Raw genomic sequence first — 20,737 nt, 5'->3', positions numbered from 1 at the left:
AGGTACAGTCTAGCCCGGTGCTCTCCTTCCTCCCCTTTCTTCTGTTTCAGAATTACATAGGCTTCAGCAGCCCAAGCTCTGAACCCCATTAAACTTCCTTATCCCACACTGTTCATGCTGCTGGGCCCTTTCCACCTTGGAAGAATAAATCTCGGCAGGGAAGGGGATAAGGCTGGAGTCAGGGATGGACGGAATGGGGACTGGGTGAAGGGCAGGGAATGGTACAGGGGAGGGATGGGTGCTGCAAGCAGTAAGTCTCCTGGGCTAGGCACCAACAGGGAGAATAGGCTGGGCTACATGATACAGGGCAAGGAGGTGGTAAAGTGGAGGAAAGAACACAGGTTTCTCCTTAGCTTCTTCCATTTGATAGTTTTATGATCTTGGTCAAGTTATCAAATGCCCCTGTAATGTGGGGACTCCTACCCTGCATGTTGTGTGTGACAGGCCCAAGGCATGAGATGGGATGCTGGCAGCTAGGAAATTACTCACGCCCAGGCCTATATTTAGTCCTTGGGATTGTGCCCAAGCCAGAGCCCTCTGGGAAGGCCAGAGAGCAGCTAACCCAGTTGCCTTCCCTAAGCCTCAGTTTCCCCAGCCAGGAGCCACAGTGAGCTTTGATCTATTTCTAGACAACCCAGGGCCTAAGGTGTCTTCTGGGGTAAGGAAGGCTTCTAAAGGAATCCTGGCCCCAAAACCACACTAGCAGGAGTCTCTCCCAAGGCCACACTCTCAAAGGGCCTAGACCCCCTCTCAGAACACACTGTCTCAGGGCTATGGGCTAAAAACACTGAACATACAGCCCCTCCCTTCTGGCCCCATGTCCCAGCAGCTGAGCAAATAGCATCCCCGCTCCTTCTCCCTGCCCCCTGCCATTCCAGCGCAAAGGGCACAGGAGCCTGGCGTGCCGCACTGGCAGCTGGAGCTTTCCTTACTGCTGTCAAGTTTTCCAGAACACAGATGAGACACAAGAGCCAGGAGTAACTGCTGGGCCCCAGAGGGTCTGGACAGTGTGGGTCTGCCTTGGACTTGCTTTCAGACCCCGTGCTGAAGGGCACAGGCAGGACCCCAACCTGAGTCTGAGTATTGGTAGGCACCTGTGACCACTGAGAACCCACTATCTGACACAAATCCCATGGGAATTAGCCCAGGCTCCAGTGTGGCCTGAGTTCATTTGCTATGTTGCCTTGGAAAAGTCACTTAACCTCTCTGAGCCTTGGCTCCTGCTGAGGCAGCAGCCTCTCAAGATCTGAGGGAATAATGATGTGAAGGGCCTGGAGCTAAGCTTAGCTGTGCTCAGAGCTGTTGCTATTATGATGACCGTTTGTATGCTGGGAAATCTTGGGCCAATTACTCATCTCCTGAGCTGAAGCTCTGTCCAGACCAACTGGAAGCTCAGCTTGGTCCTAAGGCCTATCATGACTTCACACTGGGTAAGGTACATACAGCCTTTCACCAGAGAGCACAGCGATACCCCAAGTCACAAGGAGGTGGGTACAGCTGGGGAAAGAGTGTGTGTCCTGGCTCTCCAGAGGGCAGAGAGAGCAAGGAGAGGAGAGCAGGGAGGCAAGAACATTATCACTGACATGGCCAGTACCTTATCCTGCCCCCTGGGTGCAGGACACCCCTCCCCAGGGGCTATATTAGCTCTCTGAGTCATGGTGGACTGCCTGGGAGGCCTCAGCAGGCGGGCACAGTGTAAAGTTACAGTCCATTTATGGGCGTAGCAGAGGGCAGATATCAGTGTCGATGGCATTCGTTCCCAGCTATTCTTAGGAGCTTCTCAGGAGCTCCATACAGCCTGCCCAGACAGCAAGGAACAGAGCAGGCAAGGCTGGGGGTTGGGGGTCTGGGGCAGGTGCAGAGGCAGAGTGCATTCGGGCTGTCTCACTCCCTCTTCTTATCCACAGAGGCCACCACTGTCAGCACCAGCATGTCTTACAGCGTGACCCTGACCGGGCCTGGGCCCTGGGGCTTTCGTCTACAGGGGGGCAAGGACTTCAACATGCCGCTTACTATCTCCCGGGTGAGTGTGTGCTGCTCATGGCCTGGTGCCCATAGGGGTTGGTATGTTCAGAGAAGTGTATGTATGTCCACCCATCTTCTCCAATGCTCTTGAAAACCAGAGCACATCATATCCCCAGTCTGGGGGCTGGCATTGGACCCCACTGGATGCTGCTGGCCATAGGGTCCTGGTCTTGGCCACAGCTGTTTGTCCCCCTGAATTGGTCAGCCTGTTGTAAAGTGAAATGCCATGGGCAAGCAGCAGAGAAGGAAGTGTCAAATTTTCAGGGCAGGCCGGCAAGTGAACAGAGTATAGCACTTTTCTCAGCCCTTCCTTGGCAAGCCTGGAACATTTCCCTGATAGTGGGCAACTGCTTTGGGGAGAGAACACTCCTAGCACAGAAAGGGCAGGAAACAGGAGGGTAGATAGGTGGATGGACAGACTGCTGACCTTGGCTGTCAGTACTCGGGACTGGATTGGGTTGGTTACTGGGCTCTAACACCCACTCCATCCATCCCAGACCCAAGATAACAGTCCCCTCCTCCCACCTGCTGGTCCTGCCAGGGACCTGGCACTGGCTGGCCTCATGAGGCTGCCTAAGCCACTGCCTATTCACCAGGGCTGCTTTATCTGCCTGTCTCACATCTTATTTCCCATGCTTGACTGGGAAAACAACCCATGTCCTGCAGTGTCTGTGATCAGGGAACATCACTGCCTGTTGTGAGTGTTACAAAACATCGGAGAATGTCTGAGTAACTCTACTGACCTGCTGGGGACACTAAAACCCAGAAAGCAGAGAAATTAGATCTGAAAGGCTTTGTTTAAACCACTGCTATGTCCCTGAAATCTATAGCAGGGCCTAGAACATAGTATATGCTCAGGCAACATTTGTCAAGTAAAGGGACTCTTCAACAAGTCCAGCAGAGCTGAGTCTGAAGGTCCTGTGGCTCAGGGTGGACTATGAGATGTGCAAGGGCATAGACAAGCCCTGCATGATGGGCTAAGTCTGGGGCAGTCCCCAGCAGTGCCGTGTGTGGGCACCAGGGGGCAGGCTGAGGCCCCAGGCTGTCACAGTGGGTGATAAATGGACAGGAGTGTTTGGGTTGCTGCCCACCAGGGGACAGGAAGATGGTTTTTCTCCAGGGCAGCAGAGACTTTCCTTGGGCCTGGGGAGCATAGTGGGGCAGGGAAGCACTGAGTGGGTAGCCAGGAAAGGTCTGAAAGTTGCGTGGCAGAAGGGGAAGGAAGCCAATACCCCTGCTGGAGGAGCACTCCTGGCTGTGGAACCTGATGTGGGCACTTGGAGGAACCCCAAGGAGAATCTCACTCAGGGGCGCTATAGGAAGCTCTTAATAGCCATAGAGGCCACTTTCCTGTGGTGTGAGATGCTGGGCTGGCTCCAGCCTAGGGAAAAGGCCTTAGTCCTCCATCCTTCTCCTGGCGAGCTGGCTCATTCTAACCTGAGTTTGCAACCCCTCCAGACCCACTGCCCTGGAGTCCACAGGGTCCCATACTAAAAGGACAAGAGAATTATGCACTGATGACATGGTGACATATGGGCATTTGAACCCAAGTGGGAACCCAATCCCCAGGACCCTGCACAACTTCCCATCCCCATGGTTGCAAGTCTTCTCCCTATACCTATACGAGTGGGGCTGCCCACTCTCACCCTCATAAGTCCACTGGCCACCCACACACACCAGCCCAACTCTGCTCCAGCTCCATCATCCTCAAGGCCTCCTCCTGGTGTTCCTTGCCCCAACCCTACAGGTGGAAATTAGCCTCCCAGTTCAGTGGCACCAAGGATAGCCAGTTACCTCACCCAGGGTCTATGTGCCACCTGGCCTGGCTAGTCCGGGGCTTAATTGCAGCACAGAGGCCTTAAACTAGACAGCAGGAAGAATGTCTTCACTGTAGGGAGGGGGTGTATTGGGATGTACTGGAGCCAATGACTAGGAGGAACTTTTAAAAATAGAACCTGCAGCTCTGACAAGGCATCTAGGGATGGACACGATGGCCTCTGCTTCCTACAGGGGCAAGCTCCAAATTACCAAGGCCAGTGCAGCAAGCTGGATTGGGCACTGGACCACCCCAGGGTTTGGAGTACCTTGATAAACTGCTCTGCTGGGCTGCTGATACTCTGGACTGGGCGTCCCAGGCTCAGTGGTACAGGCCAGGCCCTGAGCCCCTGAGCCCTGTCATCTTCCCTGGGCTGTGGTTTTTCCTGCTGTGGCTCTCCAGCCCCTTTTGCACCAGGAACATCTTGCTCAAGGGGAGACAGGGCCAGAGATTTCTGGAGAGACCCTACTCCTACTCCAGCTGTGATTCACTTCCCACAGGGGCTGGCGGGTGCTCAGGTGACTAGTGGCATATTGCAGAGGGGGCATTCACAGAGGCAGGGGCCTGCTCATTCTCAGCAGTGGCCATCCCCACCCCTCCAGCAATGTAGTTCTGGGAGGGTGGCCAGCCAGGCAGGGCTTCAGAGCCAGGCAAACTGAGTCTCAAATTTGCACAGGAGCTCCTGTGGAAATCCCTAGCTCCCAAGCCTGTTCCTTCAACCCTCTGGCTAGGGGCTAGTAGAAAAGCACAGAGTAGGCCCTGTCACCTGTCAGCTGCAGGTGCAGGCTGCAGCTTCTCCTGTAAGAAGGTGGCTACCAGCCACCTGCAGGCTGGGTAGTAGATCTGTCCCCACCATATTCTGCCCACAGGCCCCACAGTAGCAACCTTGGGGCAGCAGCATCCTCTCAAACCCTCCTTTCAGTGAGTCTCAGCCTGAGGACCCACAGAGAAGAGGGTTCAGGAGGGAGACTCAGAGGGTGGAGGGGAAATGCCTTTCTTTATCCCAGACAGGTGTGGCTGCTCTTGCAACACAAGCTGACTTCTCACCCCACCCTCTCCCAACCCTAGCCAGTTCTCCAGGAAGTGGGGGAGGTGAGGGAGGAGCTACAAAGACCCATCCCCCACCTCAATCCCAGCCACTAGGCCAGAGGCTGGGGCCTTGTCCCTTGGTGCATGCTGTGGTCCTCAGCTTTAGGAAAGAGGTGGGTGCTTTTGTTTTGTTCTGCTACTCACAGGTGTATCACCTTAGAAGTCAGTTCACCAGCTCAGCTTCAGTTTTCCTCTGTGAAATGAGGATAGTGCCTTGTGAGAGGGCTTTCTAACATGCACTCATGAAGATACTTCATACCTGCTCTTCCTCAGGTACTGGTTGTGAGAATGGGGTGGGGGGCAGCTGGTGCTCAGCTTGGGGTGGGGTCAGTTTCTCTGCTCCACTCACCAGCCTAGAAGGCATGCCTAGGTACCAGCCTTGAGGACCACCAGTTACTTTGCAGTTTTCATTTCCAGTATTTGTCAGACTATCCCAGGTACAATGGGGACACTAAGGACAGAGGGTCGCCGGGGAGGGGGAAGGCCAAGGCTATTCTGGGGCAACTGTGCCCGCAATTCCTGGAATTCTGAGGTTGCTGGTGTTGTTTCTTGGGCAGCGCCTCAAAGTGCTGACAGCTCAGGCTGTTTATAGCCTCTAAGGTCAGGCAAGCCTCTGGAGGGCTTCTGTGGGGCTGCTGGGCCTCACCCACCCCCTGCCCCACCCAGCATATGAACAAATGGGAAAGAACTGACAGAGGCCCACAGCTGGAGAGTGCCTTCTTAGCATTCTGCCAGCCAGGCTACCTCCTGGCATGCTCCTCTTCCCTGGTGTTCAGAGTTGTCTCTGACCCTGTGAGGGCTCTAAAGGAAGCAGGCATGAAGCTGGCTGCATCCTAGGGAACAGAACCTCCAAGGCCTTGGGTCAGGACACAGGAAACAGCAACTTCATAGGTTGCCCCCAGCCTCCTCAGACTAAGGGGTGGGGCAGTGGCGATCTTGGGGAGGATTCCTGAGGAAGGTCCACTGGGCCCTGCTGGGGCAACTCTCCAGACTTGGAGATGTCTCTTCAGTTCCCTGAATCTCTGTCTCTCTCTACACAGTCCCCTCTCATCTGGGGACGGTTGTTGCAAAGGCTTTTTTTGGAACCACATTCCACCTCTACCCAGGAACCGTCTTAAGAGGCATGAAGGGACTTTTCCATGTCCCAGTACTCTCTGGGGCCCACTGTGAGTGATGTGTCCACAGGAGCATTCTATAGGTGACATCCAGGACACAGATAAAACTGTGGGCTTGGACCAGAAGAGAAGAGAGAGACTCAGACCAGGGATAAGGTACAAGTATGGTTAGCTAGAGAGGAAGTGAGCCCTGGCTTTGGACACAGAGAGGTCACTGGAGTGTGTGGAGTGGTGGGGGCCAGAGCCAGATGGCTGGGTGTGAGAGGGATGGGAGACAGTAGAGGCAGGACCTGCTGGTCAGTTTTTGAAGAAGCCTGGAGGTGAAGAAAGGGAGCAAAACATGACAGGAGCCACTGGAGCAGGTAAGACAAGGGAGGGAGAGGCTTTATTGTCATTATTTTTAAAAAGTATTTTCTTAGAGCAGATTTAGGTTCACGGCAAAATTGAGAGAAGAGTACAGAGATTTTCCATATACCTCCTGCCCCTGTATGCACAGCCTTCCGAATTGTTAACACCCCGCCAGGGGGGTGCATTTCTTACAATCGGTGAACCTACATTGACACATTGTTATCATCCAGAGTTCATAGTTGACATTAGGGTTCGCTCGTGTTCTTATACATTCTATGGGTTTGGACAAATGTATAATGACATATATTCACCATTATAGTATATCCAGAATATTTTCATTACCCTGAAGATCCTCTGTGCAAGGAGAGACTTTTTGAGCACAGATAAGACTCTGGCTTGTTTATTGGCCAGGGTGGGGTTGGAAGCAGGGCCATGGGGAGACAGCAGTTTCCAGTGAGAGGGTAAGGGATGGAGTAAGGCCCCAGGGGAGTCCAGGTGGGACTCTAGCAGAACATAGCACAACAGTAATTTAATCACACAATGTTAAATGCACTTAGGATTCCACAGGAAATCCCCTGGGTTGGTCAGCCTGGAAGGGTGGGAGGAGATGCTGGAAGCTACACCATCCACAGCATCCACTGGATGCCCTTCTCCCCATCCCCCATCACATCTACATCGGCAGAATATAAGGCAGAAGGAAGGCTGGGGCCTGTCTGGTTTTGAACACTGGGAGGATGGGAACTTCTGCAGGGAGCCCAGCTGCCTTCCTGGCTGCCAGCTGCCTGGGAACTGGGGAAATAGGAACTGATGGCATGGATGCCCCTGTGCCCCAGCCAGCATCTTGCTTCCTGGGAATCTGGACAGAACTTCTCTTCCCTCCAGCTAATGCTCAGGCCCCTTTAGTGACAGCATGCTGGCTCAGGACTGGTCAGTCAGGGCAGTCTCTTGCTCCCCAGCTCTGCCAGCTCTGGGTCTTATTTCTCTTGGAGCCAGGGATGCAACCTCCCAGCCTCAGCCCCTCTGGTACCTCCAGAGGGAAGGAATGGGGAGGGGGCAGCACCTATGCCTCCTCAGTGGGGAGCTTCCTTGAAACTATTTCAGCTCTAACCCCCCTTACATAATACCCTATTTAATAATGTAATGCTCTCAGCAATCCTGGGAGAAAGGTGGCATTTCTCTCCAGACACAGAGGACACGGAGGCTGGCACTGCAACTTCAGGTCTGGCCCAGACCAAAGTCCACACTCTTTTCTTTGCTGCCTCCCCTGCAGGCACCTGCAGGTGAGCGGGGCCACAGCGGCTCCTTGGTACCTGTAATCCCTGTGCCCTCTTTGGAGTGCCTTAAGACCATGTCTCAGCCAGATGAAAGGACTGCTGTGGGCCAGGTGGCAATTTTGGCCCCCAAACACTTTGACCCCATCCTAGGGAGCCTTGGAGACAAGACTCAGGCCTGGAGCTCTTTCCAGGGCTGGTTTCCCAGCTGAGAGGTGGCTGGTAAGTCAAGAAGACTGAAAAGTGAAGTGGGAATGAAACAACTATTATGAAGAGTCCTTCAAATGCTTAAAAGGGAAAGACTAAAGAAAAAGAAAATCCCCATGGACTTAGCTGCTTTGGGTCCTTCCTGGGATGAGGAAAGTGGAGAGGGGTACAGTCTGACAGATCCATGGGTACATCATGCTTGGACTGCACCTGTCTCTGCCCTGGGCTCTGGGTAAGCGTCCAAGGGTGGCCTCACCCATCTGTGTGGCACACCACTCCTGCAGTGGGGGGAAGGGACCTGATGACCCATGGGCCGTGCTGGAGGTCCCTGCCTCCATCTCTAAGAAAAGCTGGTTAGAACTAGAAGAGCACCTCCCTACAAGAAGATGACAGCCCAAAGTTCATTGGATTCTGCTCAGGGCAGCCAAAGGCCAGGCCAGCTGAACCCTGATGGGCATAGACAGGTGCAGGGAGAAATGCTCGGGGGCCAGGCGGGAGCCAGCTCAGTGGCTTCCCTCAGAGGCATCTGGCTGCTGACCAGGCCCCAGGGAGGATGAGCTCTACCCTGGGAATAGGGATCACTCCAGTCTGTACCTAAGGATGAGGGGAAAGCAAGGCAGGGCCTGGCCAGGGGAAGGTGGGAGACACAGTAAGAGTTTGGTGTGCAGCAGCTCTAACAGGAGAGCATTCCAGATTTGACACCTCTTGACCCCTACCTTTGCTCAAGCTGATCTGGCCCAACCCTCTCTTGAATGTCATTCTGACGTCCTTGCTTACACTGTCACTCATAAACTTCTGGACATGACTCTGCTCCTGTCTGGGAGCTATCACGTCTGTAGGCAACTGGCCTGCCCTTCTCTCTGGGGTCTGTGCTACCAGTCCCCACTCTCCTACCTGGGATCTCTCTGCTGCAGGGTGATGGCCCCTTCTCTGGGGTTGGTTAGAAGCCCCTGAGAAGCCCTTGTGTGGGGGAGTCGGTGGTGGGGAGTCCACTAGGAGGGCAGTGGCATTGCTTGCTTCAGACTGAAAGGAAGAATACTGGTGTCCTCTACTTTCTCTGAAGTGCTTCCAAGCTAAGATGGATTGGTGGATGGAGAGAGGGACAGACATGTGATGCAGCAAGTTGAGGGAAATGTTACTGTAGAACCTCAGTGGTGGGTATTTGGGTGTTCACTGTAAAATTCTCTCCACTTTTCATACATTTGATGATGTCTGTAATAAAATGCTGGGGAGAGTGCAGGCCAGCATGGGAAGCCCAAGCAGTTCCCTTGCCTTGGGAGTCCCATCTTAGTCTACAAAGTGTTTCTTTTCACTTTGTTGTTGCTTTCTACCCATTGTTTAATGCCTTAAATTGAAGAGAACAATACATTCCTGTTATTAATAGAGGCTCCCTGTGGCCTTGGATTTGGGGAGAATGGTGCACATTTTGAGGAGGCCTGAATAGTTAGTTCTCAGATGCCCTTGTGGGAGTGGGGGCAGCATACTGGATTCTATAAACAGTGGCTACCTGGCAACCTAGAGTTTTGTTTCTCTCCTGGCCTTGTCTGTCTCAGCAGATTCAGGGATGGGGAGGCTGCTCTGGGAGAAGGTGGCCAGTGTTTAAGCACGTAGCACAGCCGCTGGGGCTGAGGCAGGCCAAAGGCAATTGGAGAGGGCTCTCCCTGTGCTGCTGTTATCACTGGGTCATCACACTTGGTTCCTGGGCCCACCCTGTAAAAGGCAAAAGATGTATACAATCTGAAGAGAAACCAGAGTATTCACCCTGTAGAGCACATCTGAGAAAAGGCTGGAGATTGGTGGCAGGAAGGGCCCTAGTTCAGCTGAGAAGCTCCCTGTGAGGGGCCTGGCAGGAGGCTTCCATCAGGTCTGGGAGCCCAGGGCCTGGCCAGAGTCCCTCTCAGGCTTGACACCAAAGACCTGGGACTGTCCCCAGGTCCTCTCTGGGCTCCTTCTAGGATGGTCTCCAGGCCTTGGCCAGAAAATAACTCTGCCAGCATTAGGATCTGCCTTGTCCCTGGGGTGTAGCCAGGGAGGTGACTGGGATGTGCCCAGAGAAGCCAGGAGGACAAGCTGGTGGGCAGCTGAGGAGGAAAGCCAAGGAACTCCTCCAGAGGCTCCTCTTTTCTGAGGTGTCATTGGGGGTAGGGCCTACATGGCATTCAGTGTGGTGTCATAAGGGGCCTTCCACATGATATTATGTGGGTCAGGAATACCATCATGTAGTATTCCATATAGTGTCATAGGAGTGGAGCAGAGTCTCTGGGACATTTCATGAGACATCTTTGGAGGTGGGGCTTCATCACATTCCATGGAATGTCACTAGGAACAGGCCATCAAGCTATTTTAAATGAGGCCTTCCAGAATTTTGCATTCCCTGTGATATCACTTCAGGAGGCATCTCCACAGCATTCAGGGTGCTATTACTGGGAGCCAGGTCTGCAGAATCTGGCATTGTACATGATGTCATTGGAAGTGGAATCTGAACCATCGTGGGATCCCAAGTAATGTTCCGGGGGGTGTGTTGCCTTCCTGACATTGCAAGGGGTGTCCCAGGGTAGAGCAAACCTGGCATTCTATGTGATCAGTCCCACTGGGGGTGGGACCCCCAGACTCTAACAATCTGTGATGGCATTAGGATGCAGGGTTTGGGAACTGGCCCCCACATCTACAGCTCCTCAGGTCCCAGCCTTGCTCACCCAGGCAGGCTTGGCAGCACCCCAGCCTGCTGCTGTACCCTGCCATGGTGGCACCAGGCACTAACACTAGAATGCATTGTGAAGGGGCATTTGTCCCAACTGCTGATTTGGTAGCATCTCTGTGGTGGTACTGAGGCTTAGCCCCTGCATATCCCCTTCCTCCTGGAGCCTGGGAAGTGCTTCATGGATTTTCAGGGTGCAGGTATTACAGTGAGCAAACTGGTATAACAAATAGCCCCAAATCTCAATGGCTTAGTATGACAAAAATTCATTTCTCACTCATGCAACATTCAATACAATGCTCCTTAGTCATTCTCCACCAAGTAGCAACTCCAGGATCTAGGTCCCTTCTGCTAGTGGCTTGATTCTCCTTTGGGTCCTCTGCATCCAGTCAGCTGACAAGAAGAGAGAGTGCAGGATGGCAAGGATGGCTGCTTGGGATAGGCCTAGAAGTGGTATGCACTGCCTCCATCCACATCCCACCAGCCAGAGGTAGTCTTACAGCCACACTTGGATACAAAGCACTAGAAAATGTGCTAGCTGTGTGCCAGCAAGAGGAATCATGTTTGATGAGCAACGGGTGCTAGCCACAGTGAAGAAGACAAAATGGCAGGCCTCTACTGGATGATCCTGGGTGACTCTTCCCTGAGGACTGGCCCATCTTCAGGCTCATCCTCCTTATGCTCATATCCCCATCTGCCATCCTCTCAGATCACACCGGGCAGCAAGGCGGCGCAGTCCCAGCTCAGCCAGGGTGATCTTGTGGTAGCCATTGACGGCGTCAACACGGACACCATGACCCACCTAGAGGCCCAGAACAAGATCAAGTCTGCCAGCTACAACCTGAGTCTCACACTGCAGAAGTAGGTGGGAGCTCTCCAGAGCAGGGGGGTGGCTGAGGTGTGGGCATTAGGCACCTGAGAGATGGGCTGTCCAGCAACAGTTGTGTGGGTCCAGCCCTGTGCTACAAGGCGTTGCAGGGCAGTAAGAACAGCCCCTGGACCAGAGGAAGGACCAGGCCCAAGTCATTGTTAAGCACCTGCCATGTCTGTGCTTCACTTTACAGACAAGGCTGAGAGGATGGGTCTGGGGCTGCCAGTGTGTGTCTGTCAGGCCTGAAAGCCAGGGTCTTCCCTGGTTTATCTTTGCCCAGGCAGTCTCCCAAGGACTTTGCAGAGGCCCCTGGCTGCAAAGTGCCTGAGGGCCATGACTTCTCCCTCCTGGTTAGACCCAGTGGTTTCCTGGAGACTCCCAGGCTACGGTGTGGACAGTGGGCCCTAGGCCCTCTGACCTGGCTCCCTAGTACTCCATTGTTCTTCCTGCCTGTCCAGCCCTGCCCAGGCTAATCTCCTGGCCCCAAGCATGACTGTCTTCACTTAGTCTCATTTCCGGTTCTTCCAGGTCAAAGCGACCCGCACCCATCTCTATGGCGACACCCCTAATCCAGTCCCCTCTGCCAGTGATCCCCCACCAGAAGGTAAGTACTGATTGTTGATGGCAGATTCCACTCTCAGGCACTGTTCTTGGGATGCAGCTCCGGGTCTGCCTGCCTGACCCTTGGCTGGCCCACCTGGGGCAAGGCAAGGAATCAGCCCTGTCCTAGCACTGCCCTGCTGTAGCTGATCCTGGGGAGTGGGGCAGACCTTGGGGAGAAGTGTTCAAGCCCCCGTGAAATACTGAGTGTGAAGTGCCTGCCTGGGTGCCACCTGCCAGAACCTTATATAATACCAGCTTAGGCAGCAGTGTTCTCAGAAGAGGGAGCATCCTCTCAGCCAGGTGAGACAAGGGTCCAGAAGACTCTGGCCCTCATCTTCCTGAGGCACCAGGGTGGAGGGCACTGTGGCATGAAAGTGGAAGCCCCAGCTTGACCTGGTCACCCCAGCAGGAGCTCCCAGAAGTGGAGTAGCCTGCTGTCCCTTAGGGTTTTTCCCCTGACCTAGGCTTTCTTCCCTCTGATTTCCATTCTTCCTCCCAGTTGCACACCATTATAGCCCAATCAGAAATGCTCGTGATGGCCAAGAGGCAGGCACAGGAGAGAAGGTGGAGTCCTGGCCACAGACCTCACCCCTGCGTGCCAGGCCCCTTTCTAGCTTCCTCTAAGCAATTCAACCCTGTGGGTCCAATGCATGGGAGGCCCACTCCACCACTCCAAAAAGGGCCCATTCCCCACCCCTCCCTGCATGATCTTATACTAAGCCTGTCTCTTCAGTGAGGCAGAGTGCACAAAGGACAGGAAGAGGGGAGAGAAAGAGGCTGACATGGGGCTGGAGTGGTTGACAAATTGGGGAATTAGGCAGAAGGCTACTTGGGAGAAGTTGCAGAGGTGAACCAAAGGAATAAAATGTCGGTCCCCTGGTTCCTCAGTTTCCCCTCCACTCTGCCTGTCCACTACCAACTGGGGGGGCCCCCTCTAACTGGCCACATGGGGGTATCTCAGTGTGGGGTCAGTCGAACAGGAGGCTGGTTGAACCACCAGGGACCCCCACTCAGGGGAAGAGGAACAGACACGGAGTGGAGTTGGGTCTCCTCACTCCCTGACACCTACAGCTCCCTTGTCCCAGTCCTTTTCTCTAACCCTGTGAGCAGGCTGGCTTGGCTTAGCTTTCTGAGGGGGGCTTTGCATTTTGTCCAGGTGGATGCCAACATTGGGGCCAGGAGCTGTGTGCCTCTTCTGCTTTCCTGACAAAACCCTTCTCTTTCAGGTGCCTGTCAGGCCCCTCTTGAGCTCAGAGTGCAGGCTGCAGGCTGCGGGGCTCTTGCACTAACACCTCTGTTTCAGGTCTACACAGAAGCACTGGGATGCATGTGGAATCTAACTGCTCTCTTCTCTCTCCCCTGCATGGCGGCTACCCTGTGCCAGGACCCTGCTCTGGACACAAACGGCAGCCTGGTGGCACCCAGCCCCAACCCCGAGGCGAGGGCCAGCCCGGGCACCCCGGAGGTCAGGCAGACCTTTAGTTCCTCCTTCTCCCAGACCTCCATCTTCTCCTCACACATGGAGGCCTCTGACCCTGGCCCTCCACAGGGCAACCCCAGGGCCAAGACCAGCCTGAAGCGGGTCCCGGACTCACTCAGCTCAAAAGTGCCACTGGGCTCCAGCCAGCCAAGGCAGTATAACAACCCCATTGGCCTGTACTCAGCAGAGACCCTGAGAGAGATGGCTCAGATGTACCAGATGAGCCTCCGAGGGAAGGCCTCAGGTGCTGGACTCCCAGGAGGGTAGGTAATGGGCGCATGGATCTCTGCTGGTGGTCTGGGGCCACCTGGGTCCTTGGTGCTCAGTAGAGGCCTAGTCAGGTGGTCAGAGTGAGAGGCTGGCCTCAAGCTGCCAGCCCCAGGCCCATGAGATAACACAGGCTGAGAGCCATGAAAGCAATGATCCTACAGACATTTGTCACACTCTGGCACATCATTGCTTTACACAACTACATTGGGGTGATGTGTCAGATTTAGCACAGGGGAAACTGAGGCTTGGAGAAAGTTAAGTCAAGGTTCAGCTGTCAGGCCACTAAGTGGCTGAAATGGGCGAATGCAGAAGACTCTGATACCTAAAACTGTTATACCAGCATTCCCCCACCACACACACACACACACACACACTAAGTGGCTGAAATGGGCGAATGCAGAAGACTCTGATACCTAAAACTGTTATACCAGCATTCCCCCACCACACACACACACACACACACACTAAGTGGCTGAAATGGGCGAATGCAGAAGACTCTGATACCTAAAACTGTTATACCAGCATTCCCCCACCACACACACACACACACACACTAAGTGGCTGAAATGGGCGAATGCAGAAGACTCTGATACCTAAAACTGTTATACCAGCATTCCCCCACCACACACACACACACACACACACTAAGTGGCTGAAATGGGCGAATGCAGAAGACTCTGATACCTAAAACTGTTATACCAGCATTCCCCCACTACACACACACACACACACACACACACGCGCGCACGCGCGCGCGCGCGCGCAACAAAGCCTGCTGCCTCCAGGAGCTCTGAGACAAGGGGACAGTCTGGTCCACACCCCTCTGGGAGCCTTAAGACAGGAGAAAGGAAGAGTCAAAAAGGTGTGAAGGCACGTTCTCTAAGGCTGTCTGGAGGAGGAAGCATTTAAGCTGGGTTCAGGGAGACTTTACAACAGTGTGAAAGGAGTGAAGGCAGGACTGAGCCTGGCTGAGGTGGGGCAGCAAAGAAGCAGGACCCCAGGGAGAAAGGGGATGTGCAGAACAGCAGCCCAGACCCTGCCCCGTGAAGTCTAGCTGGTAGGACTCTGTGAACACAGGAGTTTAAAAAAATCTAGAGCTTGTCGGCATTGTGGAGGGGCTGAGGGGAAGAAGACCCCAAGCAGAGTGTATATTAGTTTCTAAGTCCTTTAAGCTTGTTATCTCATTTTAATGTCTCCCATGGCCCCCTGAAATTGGTATAATTATCTCTAATAATTATGTGTTAGAAGCAGAACAGGCTGAGTCAAGGCACTATGGTCCAGTAGTAAGGGGTACACGGACATGAAACTGTCCATTACTGGGAGAACTGAAGGAGACAATACGTGCACAGCACTGAGCTCTGTTTTGGCACACTCAGTATGTGCTATCTGTCATCATTGCCTGGAGTCACACAGCTGGTACACTAATGAGCCAGAATCTCACCCTGGGTCAGTGTGACCCAAGCCCCAAGCCCCATGCTCTTCCTTTGCTTGTGCCACAGAAGGTGCCTCTGCCCCCACCAGTTCACTGCTCCCCACCTCCTCTAGATCCCCAGCTCTTTCTCAGATCCTGAGTAAAACTGGCCTCAGGTACTCCATGATCTAAGCACCTGGCTTCCCTGGACCAAGGCGGCAGAGGTGCTATATACCACCAGCTTTTTTCAGCAAGGAGCTTCTGCCAGAAAAGTCAAGGAATAGCAGAGTAGAAATGGCCTCCCTCTCTGCCTTGGATGGGCAGGTAGCTCTTCCTGGCTACCCTGGGACTAGCCCCTGGACCCCCAATGAGGTTCTCCTGGTGTGAAGGTATTGTCTCCTCCTTACTGAGCCCAGTCTGGTCTGGGCACTTTTTAAAAGTCCATGTGCTTTAACTAACACATCTCTCTCAGCAACTTCAAAGATTGGCATCATTTCCCCCCATTTTAAATCTGGGAAATAGAAGCCCAGAGAGAATGAGTAATTTGCCCAAGGTCACACAGCTAATGAGTAGCAGATAGGACTGACCCCAGGTCGACCTGACTCCTCTCTGTATGGAGACAGGGACCCACCTACCTGCCCCAGGAAGTGAACGGCTTACCACATCCCTGCTTCCCATGACTCCCAAGGTGCCTTCCCATTGGCACAGGCACTTCTCAGTAACCTGGCAAATGTTATGGTATTATTTGATGCTCAGAGCATCAGAGTCCAACAGGTTCTTCCAAGCAAAGATGGGCTAGGAGAGGAGTGCTTCATCCAAATGAAGACTGGTGCTGCTGTCCCCAAACAATGCCACAGGAAGGGTGGAGCCTCTGATCTGGGCCAGCCTGGGCAGCCCCTGCTGGGCTGAGGCACCGCCTTCACTAAGTACCTAACTGCTTGAAATCCATCCACTGGACACTTAACCTACTGAGGGCTTTGCTCTCTGGATTCTGTTTAGTCTGCACAACCCATCTGTGCAGTAGGCACTGCCATCTTGATTTTATGAATGAGGAGATGGAGGTTGTGACTGGTGGGTAATTGCCCAGAGTCACAGCACTAGGGAGAGGCAGGGTCAGGATTTTAACTCTGTCCTGTCCAGCTTTAAAAGGAAGTTCCTTCCCCTACTTTCTCTGAGCAGTTTGCAGTATTTCCTTGTCAGTTTCTATCCTGGGAGGCATGGAGGAGAACAAATGGGGTGCAGGGACAATGGGCCTGAGCATCCTTGTAGTCCCCTTCTCCTTATCCTCTCTGGGGCTGGGACTGAAGAGCAGAGTCCACAAGGCCACTAGGTACAAGAGCCCCTGGACAGACCTTACAGCTTTGGGTCATCTTTCCCAAGACCTGATTGTTGCCTCCTTTCTGAACTATGTCTGACAGGCATTGCAGCCTCCAGGTCTGCAGGTGGAAGCTAAGTGAGGTGTGGGGGAAGGGCAGGAATCAATGCCAAAGAAGGAGCTAGCTGCAGGGGGCATGACTGGTCAGGGCAAGAGCTGACCCTGCAGCTGTCAGCACTGGCCAAAAATGGAGAAGGAATGGAAGATCTGTGCTAGCCTTTTACTAATATAACTCCACTTGCAGCTATTTTGAGACTTGGAGGACAGAGGAAAATTTATTAGCTCTAAGACAGGGGCCTAGGGCTGAGCAGGGCCACAGTGAGGCTGCCTGGGGTTCAGATACCCCTGGCCTTGGCCTGATTTCTCAGGTTCTTGGCCAAAGAATGACAACGGCCTGGCTAGCTGGGTTCCAGACTTCCCCATCAGAGTCTATAGTGGTCATATTTGGGAGAGTAGCAGAGTTTGAGGCAAGGACACTGCCTGCACTCTTCTACAACTCCCCTCATCTCTCCCCCTTCCCACTCAGTTTCCAACAGGGCCATAGATACTGCCAGGATCTGCTGGGCCAAGGCATTGCATTTAGAGATGTGATGCAGGCAATATCTCCCCCAAGGAGATGATGCTTCAGAAGGCTCACTCAGAGAAGAGTGATGGTGGTGTCCCCCTTGTAGTATTGCAGATGGGCTGGCTTGTCTGGGGGCTTTGCTGCAATAAGTTATGGACCCCCAATCCTGAGCCTCCTTGCTCCTCCTTGCTCCTCCTCTTGCCTTGTTTCCTGTCCACATGGCCTGTCCCTAACTCTGAGAGGGAGAGCAGGTCCTGGGGCTGTGGGTAACCCCACCACACATATACCCCAGCACCACTGCAACTCCTCCTCAGGGAGCAGAACTCCCAGAGCTGCCTCCATTAAACAAAGGGAAGTTCAGAGCTGCTGTCAAGACAGAGGTACCTAGGCCCTTGGCAGCCACAGCTGGCTTGCTTTTCTCCCAGAGTCTGCAACCAGGTTGTATGGGGGGAATCCGTGTATGTGAGTGCCCTTAAAGATGGACAAGAAAACCTGGCAAAGCTTTGGGTACTAGGGACCTACCTAGGGAAAAACACTGCTGTAGGTATCTCTTACCCAAATCAAGAGGCCATGACCTAACTCTGAGCTTTTCCCCTCCTTACTCTGCACTCTCCTCACCCAGAGCCAGTCTGGGCTGGCTTTGCCTCCACAATGGCCGTTCTGAGTATGGTCCCAGAGCTCAAACACCCTGGTAGGAGCCTCACTCTGATATCCCTGTCTTCTTTGCTCTTTCTCTCCTCCCCAGGTGGTAGCCAACTCTCCAGCCAAGTTAGTATCAAAGGAAAGCATGTGTGTGTCCTTGCGTGCATATTCTAGCATGCGTCTGTGTCTGTCTGTCTGGACAGTGTATGCCTGTGTCAGCATGCGTACGCGTGTGCATGAGTGAGGGGTGCATTTGTCCCTGAGTGAGCCTGCATGTGTATGAAGCTGTGAGTATGGAATGAAGGTGGTGGGGAAGGGTGCTAGGGCTCTGTCTGATTCCCGCTGTGAATTGAGAAATTTAGTTTTCAATCTCCTGCTGCCCCTAGCTCTGGGGGTAGTTGGTGGAGTGCCTCACTGAATCTGGGTTCTTTGTGAGCCTGAAGATATTTCTGTCCTGGTGGGACCCCTCCAAAGGGCTGCCCTTGACCGTGACTTTGTCTGGAAAGCACACCTCCCTGTTGGATGGGAAGCCCTGATGGGTGGAGACTGGTGGCCACACAGCAAGTTGGAAGAAACCTGTGTTCTGAAGCATCTGGAGAAGAATCCCCAGCTACCATGGGAGTGGCCAGCAGAATGAGGCCCTCCATAGAAGAACCAAGCTCAGAATCTCCATGGTTGCCCAATGGAGCTGTTTTTCACCTTTTGTGCATCCTGAACTCCGCTTGGGCTGCTGCTTCCTGATATGCTGGCCCAGCTCCTGTCCCCTACTTCGTAACCCCCACCCTCAACCCCTTTTCCTCTCTGCTTCCCTGCTGGTGTGGTGAGAGAGCATCCAATGCCTGGCACCCCCTGCTGACCCTGGCTCGTGGCTCAGGCTGAGCCAGGAGGCCTCCAGGGATCTAGGAAAGCCCCAATGGGCAAGAAACACCAACTGCAGAGGGCTTTGGGGAGGGTGCCGAGGATTTTCCAGACTAGACCCTGTCCACCTACAGTTGGGAGACTCGGGCCAACTTTGTAAGATCAGACTTTGGGAGATCTCTCTTGACACCCTCCACCACCAGCCCTCTCTGGGACCTCCCATGTAATGCCACATGTTGCCCTTTTCTCCTTCCACCTCCCCCTGCTCCCCCTGCTCCCCTTCCCCAGTGCCGACTACCAGGAACGCTTCAACCCCAACGCCCTGAAGGACTCAGCCCTGTCCACTCACAAACCCATCGAGGTGAAAGGGCTGGGTGGCAAGGCCACCATCATCCATGCGCAGTACAACACCCCCATCAGCATGTACTCCCAGGATGCCATCATGGATGCCATCGCCGGGCAGGCCCAGGCCCAGGGCAGTGATTTCAGTGGGTAAGCACTGCCCCTCCTCCGCGGTGGCTCACTGCTCACCTGCTTAGCCATGGCCGGGGCCTCATCCCCATGGGGCTGTGGGCACCAGGCTGCGGGGGACCATGAGACTCGAGGCATCAGGATCAGCTCTCCTCCCTCACCTTGGGCACAGCCTCTGACCAGGCCTTCTAGAACATGGCATTCTCTCTTCAGAATTAATCTCATGGTCAGCTTTAGGAAAGGGGTGGAGAAATGTAGACTATGGTGATGGCTCCAAGTGCTTGTTATAGCCTCTGCAGTTTCCCTGGGCACCCTGAAGGGGCTGGTTTAGAAAGAGACCTCTGGATTCTTGTTAACCGGTGTCACATTCAGTATATCACCATCTTCTCATAACTAAGTCTTTATTTGGGGGGAAGTTGCTGCATTCTTCCAAAGATGACAACAATTTAAATATGCAACGGGGTTTCTTGTTTAGGAACCATTGGGGTGCTGTCGGCAGTCTCCCCACCGTGGAGCCTAGGAACTGCCTCCTCCTATTTGCCCAGGAAAGACCAACCTCAGGTCAATGGGACCTCAGACATCCTTGCTTCCTGGAATTTTCCTGTTATCTATGGTCGAGGAACTTGAGAGCTAAATAGGGAAAGAGTTGGCTGAAAATTATGGATCAAATTGCTAATAGTGCAAACATTAATGAGGACCTCTTCCTCTTTTTGTCTTTCTGTCTCATAGTTTCTCCTTTCTCTCTGTATCTGTGTGTGTGTGCGTGTGTGCGTGCCTGTGTCTCACTCACTCTGTGTATCTCTGTGTGTCTTTCTCTTGTCCCCCCTCCCCCCCCCCCACACACACACATGGTCACTGACTGTTTTCTACTTGGCAATAACATCAGTGTTGACTTTCAGAACTGACTGATTATCTCTTTGGGCAACATCTTATCCCTGAGTCAGTAGCCCCAGCAACTCAAGGCAAGAAATCTTTAAATGATGCTGTATTTTTTTTTTTTTGCTGAAGCTAAGAAAAACAGATGTTGTAAGAGGAATAAAGGTGTTAACGAGTCCCAGAAACTCCAGGGGTGTTTGACCTTTCCAGAACCCAGCCCTTGTGGCCATGATGTAAGGTTAAAAGGGGGAGGCTCCAGAGGTCAAAGGACCATTGTGCGCACTTGGGGCTCTCCTGTTCCTAGGGGAACCTGGCTGCTTAGGCCCGCAGTACCTCCTTTGGACCACCAGGGGACAGAGGTTGCTTGCCCTGGAGCTGTGGGTCTCAGACTCACCAGGCTCAGGCAGAACTCAGCAGTGTTGATTTCATTCCATCCTTCAAAGCAGAAAATATGACCATGCAAGTTTAAAAACACAACCATTATCTCATGTGTACCCAGAAAACAAAATTGCCTGGCTAAGCCAAAGAGATAACAGGGATTTCCTGCTAACATTTGTTTGCCACAGAATGTGCAAGTGTGTCCTTGATGTGCTCCTAAAAGTGGTAACAGTTGCCAAAGGGAAGTTCAGTAGAAGATAATAGAACTGTTCTTCACTAGGACTTTCTATTTTTTTGCACCTTGGGAAAGAATGCTATTATTTGGTTTTACCATTAGGGAACCCACAATTTTTTTTAAAACATAATGT

At 53.3% G+C, this 20,737-nt stretch overlaps 1 protein-coding gene across 9 annotated transcripts in view; it reads left to right on the top strand.

The window, feature by feature from the left end:
• The first annotated feature begins 1,732 nt into the window (after positions 1 to 1,732).
• LDB3 (LIM domain binding 3) overlaps positions 1,733 to 20,737 on the top strand; it is a 65,439-nt gene continuing 46,434 nt past the window's right edge. For 2 of the 9 annotated variants that reach the window (XM_045841780.1, XM_045841779.1), the window contains exons 1-6: positions 1,733 to 1,825; positions 1,908 to 2,023; positions 11,279 to 11,430; positions 11,969 to 12,044; positions 17,890 to 17,912; positions 18,933 to 19,136. In XM_045841780.1, the coding sequence (XP_045697736.1) occupies positions 1,931 to 2,023; positions 11,279 to 11,430; positions 11,969 to 12,044; positions 17,890 to 17,912; positions 18,933 to 19,136 (548 nt within the window). In that variant the 5' untranslated portion in view covers positions 1,733 to 1,825; positions 1,908 to 1,930. Of the gene's footprint in view, positions 1,826 to 1,907; positions 2,024 to 11,278; positions 11,431 to 11,968; positions 12,045 to 13,427; positions 13,787 to 17,889; positions 17,913 to 18,932; positions 19,137 to 20,737 lie in introns of those variants that run through there. The other 7 variants (XM_045841781.1, XM_045841778.1, XM_045841782.1 and 4 more) reach the window with 6 other exon arrangements.

This window comes from Phyllostomus hastatus, unplaced genomic scaffold (assembly GCF_019186645.2).
Source record: "Phyllostomus hastatus isolate PE091 unplaced genomic scaffold, TTU_PhHast_1.1 phas_contig_38, whole genome shotgun sequence".
Taxonomy (NCBI): Eukaryota; Metazoa; Chordata; class Mammalia; order Chiroptera; family Phyllostomidae; genus Phyllostomus; species Phyllostomus hastatus.
The sequence above is the reverse complement of the archived record's forward strand: the minus strand, read 5'-3'. Positions and strand labels throughout refer to the sequence as shown.